The 14296-nt window shown below is 49.3% G+C and overlaps 1 protein-coding gene across 5 annotated transcripts; it reads left to right on the forward strand.

The window, feature by feature from the left end:
- The first annotated feature begins 486 nt into the window (after positions 1–486).
- LOC109887269 (uncharacterized) lies at positions 487–13967 on the forward strand. 5 transcript variants are annotated; one of them, XM_031819904.1, is made up of 10 exons: positions 487–573; positions 855–1017; positions 1467–1595; positions 1854–3172; positions 3424–5126; positions 5444–5562; positions 12477–12660; positions 13279–13395; positions 13513–13606; positions 13826–13967. In XM_031819904.1, the coding sequence occupies exons 1-10, from the start codon at positions 500–502 to the stop codon at positions 13929–13931; spliced, it is 4008 nt and encodes a 1335-aa protein (XP_031675764.1). In that variant the 5' UTR covers positions 487–499; the 3' UTR covers positions 13932–13967. The 5 variants fall into 5 exon arrangements, with proteins under 5 accessions (XP_031675764.1, XP_031675766.1, XP_031675767.1 ...); XM_031819905.1 differs by having other exon boundaries at positions 569–612; XM_031819906.1 differs by lacking the exon at positions 12477–12660 and having other exon boundaries at positions 13826–13961.
- Positions 13968–14296: the final 329 nt, after the last annotated feature.

A 14296-nucleotide genomic window follows, 5' to 3' on the forward strand; every position in this document is an offset into this window, starting at 1 on the left:
TACAAATAAAATGTATATTACAATGGACGTATACCTTAGTGTAGAATCATCACTATAATTGCTAAGATCAGCATTTATTTAGCTGATTCGTCAATTCATTATCAGCGGTCCAATGGACGTGCTACCAATAAACATCAAGATCTCGGTATGTAGTTTTTTAAACTGTTTTATTACTGTCCGTACAAATGAATCATATTGTGTTTACTCAACCTATTAGCCAGTAACGTCAGTAGGTGGCAGGAGCAAATAACTGACCGAAGATTAGTTGTTTGTCAAAATACCCGGAGAGTTGTAAAATACGAAACGGAGTATGGTTTCAGCTATTTCGCAGGTTTGCCAACTAGCACTTTCAAAAACAGTAATATCAAGATAATACAACTAATTATCGCTAATATATACAATATATAGGTTAATTAATGACATTATAGACGTACTTAAAGTCGGACTTGGAGTTATTTTTGTGTTCAATCTTGAATCCAAATCCACCTGGTGTTGATCCATGACGGGTTTTGTAGACGCCATGACACTTTCCTCCAAACTGTCAGTTTGTTGTCTCGACGAGGCGGGTGAAATGTAAACATACAAATGATGTCTCTTGGAAATTTGTTTAATGTAATAGTTTTAAAGCCATTCGCTAAGCAATATTTTTGGCGAGTGTTTGTAAACGTTGTTTGATAAAGTTGGCGCTATTTTGTTGAATGATTAGTTGACCGTTAGCTAACTTTCTAGATAACGTTAGCCGCTAGCTAGATTAGCTAACAACAAGAAAAAGAAAAAAACTATAGTTATTTCGTGATCATCAAATAATGCATTGCTATAAAAACGAATTAACGAAACATTTCGTTTTGTTACAGAATGGAAGACTATGAAAAGTTCATACAACGCCGACTTTACGAACGGCAAAGGAAGGATAGCAACGACCACAACAAGAACCAACGCCGGACACTGGAATCACCATGTACTCGCCACGGATCATCAGCGATCCGTTTCCATGGCTCACCCATCCTTCCTCCATTGGTAAGGCTCGTGTTGCTGTATAACTCTATGGATATCACCACTTACATGTTCCATGGTATGTTGCCTGTGAGGAATGATGGAGCTAGTTATATGCTAGCCAGGGAACCAGTCTTTTTGCATGACAATTCCATACGGAGTTGGAAAGAGCAGAGACGACTGGCACCCAGGCTAGCTAGGTATTTATAGTCTTTATATTTTAACCTACTGTTGAAGTCGTTGTTAGCAAGGGCTTTTCTGTGACTATATGGTATATGCATATGACTTTCTTTTTTGGGCCCTACTAATGATATCTATCATTATTAAGACACGCCTCTCATGGCAATACAAATATTTGAGGCCCAAATGGCACCCTATTCCCTATATAAGTCCTATGGGCCCTGGTCAAAAGTAGTGTACTGTAAAGGGAATAGGGGCACATAGACAAAGTCTGACTGTGTTGCCACTCCCAGCTCACAGGAGTGCAAAGAGAAGAGATGCAGAGACACAGAGAGGCAGCCAAGAGGACGATGGATAGGAGGAAGACTCAACCCTCTGAGACGAGGATGTCCTACGTTCAGAACATTCTACACAGTGTTCAGGTAAATCCACATGAATTTCAAGTCAAATAAGGCTGGTTTCCCAGACATTGATTAACATTATTGGAGAATCTCTAAGGCTGGGAAACGGTCCCATATAATTTAATTATACACTCTTGCTACTTCAGCTAACTTAATGTATTGCCTAGCCTATAAGGTGAAAAGTATGTATTTATGTCATAACAAAGTTATGATTGTTTTCATTCTTTTCCTGTTGTTCCTGGTCATGTTTTTAAATGAGTTTTCTGTCTGGTATTCTAGCTGAGGCAAGCACCAACACTGGAGGAGTTCTTTCAGGGTGAACCAGGACTAACGGCAACCAAAACCACCAACCTACACCACAGCAATGTCCGCCAGGTTCTAATGTCGCAGAATGATGATGTCACCGAGACCAAGGACAGCTTGCCGGGGTTGTCCTCCCCACCAACCTTAACCGTCATGCATGATGGGAAAGCAGGCATCCTCGTCCGAGGTCCTCCTATGACGTCGACAGCCTACGGCGCCTTCACAACAAATCACCTTACAACTCTCCATAACACCACCACTGTGAGGGAGACCTTCCTAGATAAGCTGGTCTGTGACTCAATGACACCTTCTCTAGCTAGAGAGACAACCACACACACCAACCAGGTTGCTCCACAAACAGAGACCCGGACCAGGGAGAGACTCTTGTATGACCAGGATAAGACCACCAATGCTGAGTGTGTTCTGGAGGAGGACCTGGGTTCAGGAGAAGCAACGGTGGATCCTCTAGCTGACATAAGCCACCAGTCTTCTGGGTACTTGACGTGTGAAAACGCGGAGGCCTGGGTCCTGAGTCGGACTGAGGCTGGGGAGAGCATTTTGTCAGGGCCCGAGGAGGGGACACCAGTTGGAACGGGGGAGTTTCTCCTACACAGCACCTCCGATACAAACACAACCAAGGCATGTAATATCATCAGCCATCCTCCCATTGATGCTGAAGATCTGGAGGAGGGGTCGTCCCCGTGTGACGATGACCTCATAACCGGTCGCCCCGCAGATGAGGCGAGCGTGACGTCGTCCTGGTGTAATGACGTCATACCAGACTATTTAGAGGAAGCGTTGGTGAAGAGGCCTCTAGAGAGCAGAGATATCACACCTCCTGTAGAAGACCGCAGAGCAAGTCACCCAGGAAAGAAGTGTAGCACTGCTAATATTGTGGCTTTCCCCCAGCATCAAGCCTCATCATCACTATCAGACCGTCCTGAACCCAAGATTGTAGTGACATGTCCTCAGGCTGAGGCCTCGACACCGGACCTCTGCAAACCAGACCAGAACCAGGCGTCAGACTTAGACCTGGACCGACCGGAGGGACCATACCGGCTCAGCCTCCAGACTCTTCTAAAGAAATCCCAGGCCGCTTTGGAACGCCCCAAACCAGGCAGGAACCAGCCAGGATCAGAACCAAAGAGCCAGGCTGGAGATGTAGACTTGGACCCGGAACCAGAGGCAGGGCCGTACCGCCTCAGCCTCCAGACCCTGCTGAAGAAGTCCCAGGAGCACCGGAGACGCCAGCGTCAGCTGAAGAACCAGGCCAAGGCCTCTACTTGTCCTACCAGGTGAGTGTTGGATGTTATTTTATTCATCTGTTTTATTGACTTCTGTTTGTTGTGTTCAGGCAAGAGGGGCAGACATATTAGAGGTTTGAAAAACCATCTTTTAGCTTGGCTTTAAGTCAGTGGTTTTACTGTTATTTTAGACATCTTTTTTTAGTTTTCATCTCATTTTTTGTGGTCTGTTTTTTTATCTCCTTAATTTGAATGTTTTTACTGTAAAGTTTGTTGTGATTTGAAATGTTGTTTTATTTTAGGACCCAGGAGGCCTCGACACACCAGAAGATGGAGGAGGAGATGAGTTTCTCAGACAAGGAGAATGAGGAGTTCCTGCAGTCAGGGAGAGTGGTGGCGGAGGGAAGGAAAACCCGGGACAGGGATTGGAGAAAGGATCATCTGGGAATGGGAGTCCAGTTTTCCGGACCGCCACCACTAGAGATATTCCCTAAGGAAGCGTGGGTTCAACGTGAGGAGGAGAAGGCGAGGTCTAGCATTGTGGAAAGAATGGGACTCGAAAAAGGATGTCGTGAAGGAATATTGAAGGAATTGGAGGCTGGAAATGGGCCTTCACATTTGGTTGGTCTAGAAGGAGACACCCAATCTCCTCCAGGAGTGGAGCTGATTGATGCTGGCTCGGCAGTCGAAGACATCCAGCTACACCTCTCACCAGACGTCACAGCAGCACCGTCAACACTAATGGAGAACCTTCCACATCCTATCTCAGCCGATGCCTCCATAACCCAGAAATCATTCTACCTAGTCAGGGAGAAGAGCTCTACCCTGCCGAGGCCTTCCTCTCTGGGGGGTAGTAGGTTCCAGACCGTCCCTACCCCCCAGTTTAGTATGAGCCCTATCCGCTGTAAGAGTAAAGGAGACAGTGGGGGAGGAGGGCGTGGCACCCCCAAGAGGCAGATCCTGGTAAACACACCTTTGAATGTAGACAACGAGGTAGGGTCAGTGACTGGGCAGGAAAATGTTGCTTGGGACCAAAGGCATCTGCATAGAGCACCCCTAGTGGCTGGGGGTGGTATATCACAAGGCTTTACTGCTCCTACAACTCCCCTAGTGGCTGGGGATGGTACAACACCTATGCGTAGGAGCTCAGACCAGGCAGAACAGATAGCTCAGCTGGAGCTCAACCTGTCCAGCCTCAAAATACTGATCTCAGACCTGGAGTCCACACTAACAGAGACACCAGAGAGCCACCAGACACACAACAACAGCCACACTGATAATAGTAGTAACCTTACCATGGAGCCGCCACATAAATACATGGACTACCATACACCTGAGAGTCAGGCAGAGAGTAACCTTACTGACAGTGAGAAAGGAAGAGGGGATGGAGGTCAGAGGTCAGCTGGTAAGATGACGGTGGTCCCCTGTAGAGTCCAGGGGTGTGACAGCGTACCTCCATTGGTCAAGGAGGTGGAGATCACTGTTACAACAGGTTACAAAAAACAAGATGGTCGCCAGCAGCAGCCTCTTGCAGCGCGCCTCGTCACCTCCCTCACTCAGAAGAGGAGAGTTTCTGACGTGTTCCGGAAGGTTCCATATGATGTCATCAAGGTTCCGTCGGAAGTCATCAAGGTTCGGAATGACGTCGTCAAGATTCCAGCATCACACAAAACACCTTTCTCCGTCCTCTCAGACGCCAGTAACAACCAGCACCAGCCAATGGAGTGGAAGAGTTATCCGGAGGACCCCGCCCACTTCCAATCCATCAACCAATCGTATGACGTGGACACGCCCTCAGGGCTCTGGCTCCAGGGAGGGTCAGGGTCAGAGGGGTCGTTGAAAGGTCATGACCCCGCGGGGAAGCAGCTGACCCCTGAGAACGGAGGTGGTGGTCAGGGAGGGGCGTCAAGGGCCAAACGTAGACTGGTCATGCACACGACAGAGGGGAACAGGGGAGGAGGACGAAGAGAGGTGATGGACAGGCCTCCCTCCAGTACTCCTGAAGGTAAGGCCAGCCAAGGACCACAGTGGGTTTAGATTAGGACGTCTTCCTTTCTGAGGTACAGAGGTAGAGAGACAAACATTCACATAGTAATGGATGGTCATCTCAATCTTCATTCCATGTTTTCTCAATCCATTATATAACATTCAGTGGCTCCAAACTCAAATAAAGCATTTTCTGCTGTTTATTCATTCATTATAAAGGCAACAAGTGCAGAACAAACGTTTGTCAATCCATAATATCCCTGAATAAGAGTCTGTAAAGCACATCAGACTCCTAGCTAGCCCTTCCTGTCTGACTGTTACCTGTCTCTCTCCTAGCTGCGGTGCAGTCACACAGTCAGGAGAGCCAGCAGCTGAAGCAGCTCCAGCTGACCCATGCAGGCCAGGTCAGAGCCCTGAAGGAGGAGCAGAGGAGACAGCAGCAACAACTACTGCAGGTGAGAGAGACCGCTGACCAACACCTCAATATGACCACAGTATTACTACTATAGCTACAATACTAACCACAATACAACCTCTTACAAGTTTGTACTCAATACAATTTCAATTCCAGTCAAATCAGAAAGTAAACCAAATTCCAATTCCACACTCCTCATTGAAAGGCTTTGAAGAGAATTGGTAATTGTAATTTCAGTGTACTTCCTGAATTGTCCAGAATTAAAAGGGAATTGACCCCAACCCTGACCTCTAAACAATTGATGAAGCAGCAGCAACTACTGCAGGTGAGAGAGACCGCTGGGCCGCAATATGACCACTACACTTGCAACTCCAATAACTGTGACGTCTAACCAAGGTCACCTATAAACCCATCCAGCTGGCACCGGTATCCCTCCCTGCCTGCTTCTCTCAATCAATTCCTCCCTCTCCCTCCTCTCTCAATTCCTCCCTCTCCTCTCTCAATTCCTCCCTTTCCTCTCTCAATTCCTCCCTCTCCTCTCTCAATTCCTCCCTTTCCTCTCTCAATTCCTCTCCCTCCCTCTCAATTCCTCCCTCTCCCTCCTTCTCTCTCAATTCCTCCCCTTCTCTCTCTTCCTCTCTCTCTCTCTCTCTCTCTCTCTCTCTCTCTCTCTCTCTCTCTCTCTCTCTCTCTCTCTCTCTCTCTCTCTCTCTCTCTCTCTCTCTCTCTCTCTCTCTCTCTCTCTCTCTCTCTCTCTCTCTCTCTCTCTCTCTCTCTCAATTCTTTTGTTTCTCTCTCTCTCTCTCTCTCAATTCTTTTGTTTCTCTCCCTCTCTCTCAATTTCTCTCTCTTATTCTCTCAGATTCTTAAAATGCCCCAGCTTGTTCTGTTACATCAACCTTAATGTTCCTCAAAAGAGAGACAGGGATTTCAGCTCCTTGGCTTAATTATATCCTCACACACACAGCTTGTGTAGACTGCAGACATATGCCATTACAAGGGACCTTGAAACTCTCCTCCAGTTTTAAGGACCAGGGAGAGATTCTACTATAAATGTTTCATTGGAGCCCTAAGAGGAAGTGTGTGTGTGTGTGTTAAACTGAAGGACAACCAACACGTTAGCTGGCGTCCATTCCTTGTATTTCAAAATAAAATGTTATGCCCCGAATACAACAGGTGTAGTAGACCTTACCGTGAAATGCTGAATACAACAGGTGTAGTAGACCTTACCGTGAAATGCTGAATACAACATGTGTAGTAGACCTTACCGTGAAATGCTGAATACAACAGGTGTAGTAGACCTTACCGTGAAATGCTGAATACAACAGGTGTAGTAGACCTTTCCGTGAAATGCTGAATACAACAGGTGTAGTAGACCTTACCGTGAAATGCTGAATACAACAGGTGTAGTAGACCTTTCCGTGAAATGCTGAATACAACAGGTGTAGTAGACCTTACCGTGTAATGCTGAATACAACAGGTGTAGTAGACCTTTCCGTGAAATGCTGAATACAACAGGTGTAGTAGACCTTACCATGAAATGCTGAATACAACAGGTGTAGTAGACCTTTCCGTGAAATGCTGAATACAACAGGTGTAGTAGACCTTACCATGAAATGCTGAATACAACAGGTGTAGTAGACCTTACCATGAAATGCTGAATACAACAGGTGTAGTAGACCTTACCATGAAATGCTTACTTACAAGCCCTTAACCAACAATGCAGTTCAAGAAATAGAGTTAAGAAAATATTTACTGAATAAACTAAAGTTTTAAAAAATAAATCAAAGTAACAAGAAAATGACAACAATAACGAGGCTATATACAGATGGTTAGTCAAGGTCATCTGTACATATACAGTGCCTTGCGAAAGTATTCGGCCCCCTTGAACTTTTCGACCTTTTGCCACATTTCAGGCTTCAAACATAAAGATATAAAACTGTATTTTTTTGTGAAGAATCAACAACAAGTGGGACACAATCATGAAGTGGAACGACATTTATTGGATATTTCAAACTTTTTTAACAAATCAAAAACAGAAAAATTGGGCGTGCAAAATTATTCAGCCCCCTTAAGTTAATACTTTGTAGCGCCACCTTTTGCTGCGATTACAGCTGTAAGTCGCTTGGGGTATGTCTCTATCAGTTTTGCACATCGAGAGACTGACATTTTTTCCCATTCCTCCTTGCAAAACAGCTCGAGCTCAGTGAGGTTGGATGGAGAGCATTTGTGAACAGCAGTTTTCAGTTCTTTCCACAGATTCTCGATTGGATTCAGGTCTGGACTTTGACTTGGCCATTCTAACACCTGGATATGTTTATTTTTGTTTTGGATCATTGTCTTGTTGGAAGACAAATCTCTGTCCCAGTCTCAGGTCTTTTGCAGACTCCATCAGGTTTTCTTCCAGAATGGTCCTGTATTTGGCTCCATCCATCTTCCCATCAATTTTAACCATCTTCCCTGTCCCTGCTGAAGAAAAGCAGGCCCAAACCATGATGCTGCCACCACCATGTTTGACAGCGGGGATGGTGTGTTCAGGGTGATGAGCTGTGTTGCTTTTACGCCAAACATAACGTTTTGCATTGTTGCCAAAAAGTTCAATTTTGGTTTCATCTGACCAGAGCAACTTCTTCCACATGTTTGGTGTGTCTCGTGCCAAACTTTAAACGACACTTTTTATGGATATCTTTAAGAAATGGCTTTCTTCTTGCCACTCTTCCATAAAGGCCAGATTTGTGCAATATACAACTGATTGTTGTCCTATGGACAGAGTCTCCCACCTCAGCTGTAGATCTCTGCAGTTCATCCAGAGTGATCATGGGCCTCTTGGCTGCATCTCTGATCAGTCTTCTCCTTGTATGAGCTGAAAGTTTAGAGGGACAGCCAGGTCTTGGTAGATTTGCAGTGGTCTGATACTCCTTCCATTTCAATATTATCGCTTGCACAGTGCTCCTTGGGATGTTTAAAGCTTGGGAAATCTTTTTGTATCCTAATCCGGCTTTAAACTTCTTCACAACAGTATCTCGGACCTGCCTGGTGTGTTCCTTGTTCTTCATGATGCTCTCTGCGCTTTTAACGGACCTCTGAGACTATCACAGTGCAGGTGCATTTATACGGAGACTTGATTACACACAGGTGGATTGTATTCATCATCATTAGTCATTTAGGTCAACATTGGATCATTCAGAGATCCTCACTGAACTTCTGGAGAGAGTTTGCTGCACTGAAAGTAAAGGGGCTGAATAATTTTGCACGTCCAATTTTTCAGTTTTGATTAGTTAAAAAAGTTTGAAATATCCAATAAATGTCGTTCCACTTCATGATTGTGTCCCACTTGTTGTTGATTCTTCACGAAAAAATACAGTTTTATATCTTTGTTTGAAGCCTGAAATGTGGCAAGAGGTCGCAAAGTTCGAGGGGGCCGAATACTTTCGCAAGGCACTGTAGGTGGGATAAAGCTGCTCTGCATAGATAAAGAGCAGCGAGTAGCAACAGTGTAAAAACAGGTAGCTTGGGGGTAGAATCTGTTAAGGAGCCTTTTGAATCGAGACTTTGCTCTCCAGTACTGCTTGTCGTATGGTAGCAGAGAGAACAGTCTATGACCTGGGTGACTGGAGTCTTTGACCATTTTTTGGGCCTTCCTCTGACACCGCCTACTATATAGGTCCTGGATGGAAGGAAGCTTGGCCCCAGTGATGTACTGGGTCGTACGCACTACCCTCTGTAATGCCTTACGTTCAGATGCCGAGCAGTTGCCATACCAGGCGGTGATGCAACCAGTGCTCTCGATGGTGTAACTGTAGAACCTTTTGAGGATCTGGAGACCCATGGCAAGTCTTTTCAGTCTCCGGAGGGGGAAAAGGTGTTGTCCTGCCCTCTTCACAACTGTCTTGGTGTGTTTGGAACATGATAGTTGGTTGGTGATGTGGAAACCAATGAACTTGAAGCTCTCAATCTGCTCCACTACAGCCCCGTTGATGTTAGTGGGGGCCTGTTCAGCCCACCTTTTCCTGTAGTCCACAATCAGCTCCTTTGTCTTGTCCACGTTGAGGGAGAGGTTGTTCTGGCACCACACGGCCAGGTCTCTGACCTACTCCCTATAAGCTGTCTCATCATAGTCGGTGATCAGGCTCACCACTGTTGTCGTCAGCAAACTCAATGATGGTGTTGGACTCATGCCTGGCCATGCAGTTGTGGATGAACAGGGAGTACAGGAGGGGACAATGCAAACACCCATGAGGGGCCCCCGTGTTGAGGATCAGTGTGGCAGATGTGCTGCTTACCTACCCTCACCACCTTGAGGCGGCCTGTCTGGAAGTCCAGGATCCAGTTGCAGAGGGAGGTGTTTAGTCCCAGGGTCCTTAGCTTAGTGATGAGCTTTGAGGGCACTATGGTGTTGAACGCTGAGCTGTAGTCAATGAATAGCATTCTCACATAGGTGTTCCTTTTGTCCAGGTGGGAAAGGACAGTGTGGAGTGTGATTGAGATGGCGTCATCTGTGGATCTGTTGGGGCGGTATGCGAATTGGAGTGGGTCTAGGGTGTCCGGGAGGATGCTGTTGATGTGAGCCATGACCAGCCTTTCAAAGCACTTCATGGCTACTGATGTGAAAATCATTTAGGCAGGTACCTTCTGTCTGTGTGTGTCTGTGTAGCTCTAACACCATCATTAACATAAAGCTGTTTCATAATAAAACCTGTCTTCTCCTCTCCCTCCATCATTGAGGATGTGTTGCCTGTAATACAGAGATGGAGGGAGACAGGGATGTAGGGTAGCTGGGCCGTGGATAGAGAGAGAGGGAAGACAGGGATGTAGGGTAGCTGGGCCGTGGATAGAGAGAGAGGGAGACAGGGATGTAGGGTAGCTGGGCCGTGGATAGAGAGAGAGGGAGACAGGGATGTAGGGTAGCTGGGCCGGGATAGAGAGATGGAGGGAGACAGGGATGTAGGGTAGCTGGGCCGTTGGATAGAGAGATGGAGGGAGACAGGGGATGTAGGGTAGCTGGCCGTGGATAGAGAGATTGGGAGGGAGACAGGGATTGTTAGGGTAGCTGGGCCGTGGATAGAGAGATGGAGGGAGACAGTGATGTAGGGTAGCTGGGCAGTGGATAGAGAGATGGAGGGAGACAGGGAGGTAGGGTAGCTGGGCCGTGGATAGAGAGATGGAGGGAGAAGGGATGTAGGTAGCTGGGCCGTGGATTGAGAGAGATGGAGGGAGACCAGGGATGTAGGTAGCTGGGCCGTGGATAGAGAGATGGAGGGAGACGGGGATGTAGGGTAGCTGGGCCGTGGATAGAGAGATGAGGGAGACGGGGATGTAGGGTAGCTGGGCCGTGGATAGAGAGATGGAGGGAGACGGGGATGTAGGGTAGCTGGGCCGTGGATAGAGAGATGGAGGGAGACGGGGATGTAGGTAGCTGGGCCGTGGATAGAGAGATGGAGGGAGACAGGGATGTAGGGTAGCTGGGCCGTGGATAGAGAGATGGAGGGAGACAGTGATGTAGGGTAGCTGGCCGTGGATAGAGAGATGGAGGGAGACAGTGATGTAGGGTAGCTGGGCCGTGGATAGAGAGGATGGAGGGAGACAGGGATGTAGGGTAGCTGGGCCGTGGATAGAGAGATGGAGGGAGACAGGGATGTAGGGTAGCTGGGCCGTGGATAGAGAGATGGGAGGGAGACAGGGATGTAGGGTAGCTGGGCCGTGGATAGAGAGATGGAGGGAGACAGGGATGTAGGGTAGCTGGGCCGTGGATAGAGAGATGGAGGGAGACGTGATGTAGGTAGCTGGGCCGTGGATAGAGAGATGGCGGGAGACAGGGATGTGGGTAGCTGGGCCGTGGGATAGAGAGATGGAGGGAGACAGGGATGTAGGGTAGCTGGGCCGTGGGATAGAGAGATGGAGGGGAGACAGGGATGTAGGTAGCTGGGCCGTGGATAGAGAGATGGAGGGAGACAGGGATGTAGGGTAGCTGGGCCGTGGATAGAGAGATGGAGGGAGACAGGGATGTAGGGTAGCTGGGCCGTGGATAGAGAGATGGAGGGAGACAGGGATGTAGGGTAGCTGGGCCGTGGATAGAGATATGGAGGGGCGAACGGGGATGTAGGGTAGCTGGGCCGTGGATAGAGAGATGGAGGGAGACGGGGATGTAGGGTTAGCTGGCCGTGGATAGAGAGATGGCGGGAGACAGGGATGTAGGGTAGCTGGGCCGTGGATAGAGAGATGGAGGGAGACAGGGATGTAGGGTAGCTGGGCCGTGGATAGAGAGATGGAGGGAGACAGTGATGTAGGGTAGCTGGGCCGTGGATAGAGAGATGGAGGGAGACAGTGATGTAGGGTAGCTGGGCCGTGGATAGAGAGATGGAGGGAGACAGGGATGTAGGGTAGCTGGGCCGTGGATAGAGAGATGGAGGGAGACAGGGATGTAGGGTAGCTGGGCCGTGGATAGAGAGATGGAGGGAGACAGGGATGTAGGGTAGCTGGGCCGTGGATAGAGAGATGGAGGGAGACAGGGATGTAGGGTAGCTGGGCCGTGGATAGAGAGATGGAGAGAGACAGGGATGTAGGGTAGCTGGGCCGTGGATAGAGAGATGGAGGGAGACAGGGATGTAGGGTAGCTGGGCCGTGGATAGAGAGATGGAGGGAGACGGGGATGTAGGGTAGCTGGGATGGAAGGAAGGAGGGGGATCTGACACTGAAAAGGAGACGATCATTAGTTTAATTCTGAGGGGGTTGCTGGTTAAGTGCCAGATAGTCGCCTCTGAGCGCTAATGGTCCTCTCTCTCTTTCTCTCTCATTCCTCTCTCTCTCATTCCTCTCTCTCTCTTTCCTCTCTTCCTCTCTCTCTTGCCATCTCCTCTCAGTCCTCTCTCTTTCTCTCTCTCATTCCTCTCGGTCTCTCTCATCCCCCACCCCCCCCCCCCCCCCCCCCTCTCATTCCTCTCTCCCGTCTGTTAGATTCTGGCCGTACGTTACCAGCTACTCCAGAGTTTGTCCTTCCCTGTGTCCTCCTGCCCCACATCCAGCGCATGTCTAGGGACAACACAACCTCCCTCTCCCCCTCTCTTCCATCCCCCTCTCCATCCCTCTATTCTCCCCCTCAGCAGGATCCCTCCTTTCAGACCCAGACTCCCCCTCACGGGTAAATTCAATTCACACCTGACTGACTTTGTATATTTGGATCTTCAGTTTATAATCAACAAGTGAGAAGCACAACAGTTAGTTGTAGGATGATTCAAGTCAGGGTGTGTGTATGTGTGTGTTCGTATGTGTGTGTCTGTGTGTCTACAGCTACAGTTGGCCACCAGTTGAAAGGACCTTGAGAATCTGGGTAGGAAATTAATTGGTTGTCATTGACAGAATTGGTATTTCTCCTCTCGTCTCGTCCCCTCCCCTCTCCCCACCCCCTCTTCTCTCCCCACCCCCCTCCTCTCTCCCACCCCCTCGTCTCGTCCCTTCCCTCTCCCCACCCCCCTCGTCTCGTCCCTTCCCTCTCCCCACACCCTCTTCTCTCCCCACCCCCCTCCTCTCTCCCCACCCCCCTCCTCTCTCCCCACACCCTCCTCTCTCTCTCTCTCCCCATCCCCTCCCCCCACCTCTCTCCCCTCCTCTCTCCCCACCTCTCTCCCCACACCCCTCCTCTCTCCCCACACCCTCCTCTCTCCCCACCCCTTCCTCTCTCTCTCTCTCCCCACCCCTCCCCCCACCTCTCTCCCCTCCTCTCTCCCCACCTCTCTCCCCCCCCCCCTCCTCTCCTCAGTCTCCCAGGTGTCTGTCTGTGTGTTACGGTCCCCTGGTGGCAGCAGCAGTGAAGGGATACCTAACCAGGAGGCTCCTACACACAGAGAGAGTGGGACAGCTGCTATGTACCATCAAGGTGACACACACAGTCTCAGAAACACACAGCCCATCATGGGATTTATCAAAGATGTGATTTACGGATGTGTGTTTAATCATTTATTTTGTGTATGACTGTGTGTGTCCCCTCCCTCAGGACACGCAGCAGTTCCTACAGTCCTTCCAGCCCCAGAGCCCTGGGAGAGACAGCAGGCAAGACCTGGTGCTTGCAGGAGAGAGTCACACTGCAGGTAACTAACACACACACACACGCGCACAACACCGTCTCTACACACGCACTCTGGCGTGCACAACACCGTCTCTACAGACACTCTGGCGTGCACAACACCGTCTCTACACACACTCTGGTGTGCACAACACCGTCTCTACACACACACACACTCTGGCGTGCACAACACCGTCTCTACACACACAGAAGACTAATTCTCAGGAGTGGTGTTTTGTTCCAGCTCCGCTCGGCGCGTTATGAGGTCCAGGACATCTTCTGTCTGTCAGCAGGAGACAGGATGCAGATCATCAGCTGGGACAGACAGCTGGCCAGGGACAGAGAGATGAGACGCAAGGTAACCACTGGGGGGGGGGACAGAGGGATGAGACGCAAGGTAACCACTGGGGGGGGACGGACAGAGAGATGAGACGCAAGGTAACCACTGGGGGGGGACAGAGAGATGAGACGCAAGGTAACCACTGGGGGGGGGGGGGGGACAGAGAGATGAGACGCAAGGTAACCACTGGGGGGGGGGGGGGGGACAGAGAGATGAGACGCAAGGTAACCACTGGGGGGGGGGGGGGGGGGGGGACAGAGAGATGAGACGCAAGGTAACCACTGGGGGGGGGGGGGGATGAGACGCAAGGTAACCACTGGGGGGGGGGGGGACAGAGAGGAGACGCAAGGTAACCACTGGGGGGGGGGGGGGGGG

This window comes from Oncorhynchus kisutch, unplaced genomic scaffold (genome assembly GCF_002021735.2).
Source record: "Oncorhynchus kisutch isolate 150728-3 unplaced genomic scaffold, Okis_V2 scaffold2838, whole genome shotgun sequence".
NCBI classification, from domain to species: Eukaryota; Metazoa; Chordata; class Actinopteri; order Salmoniformes; family Salmonidae; genus Oncorhynchus; species Oncorhynchus kisutch.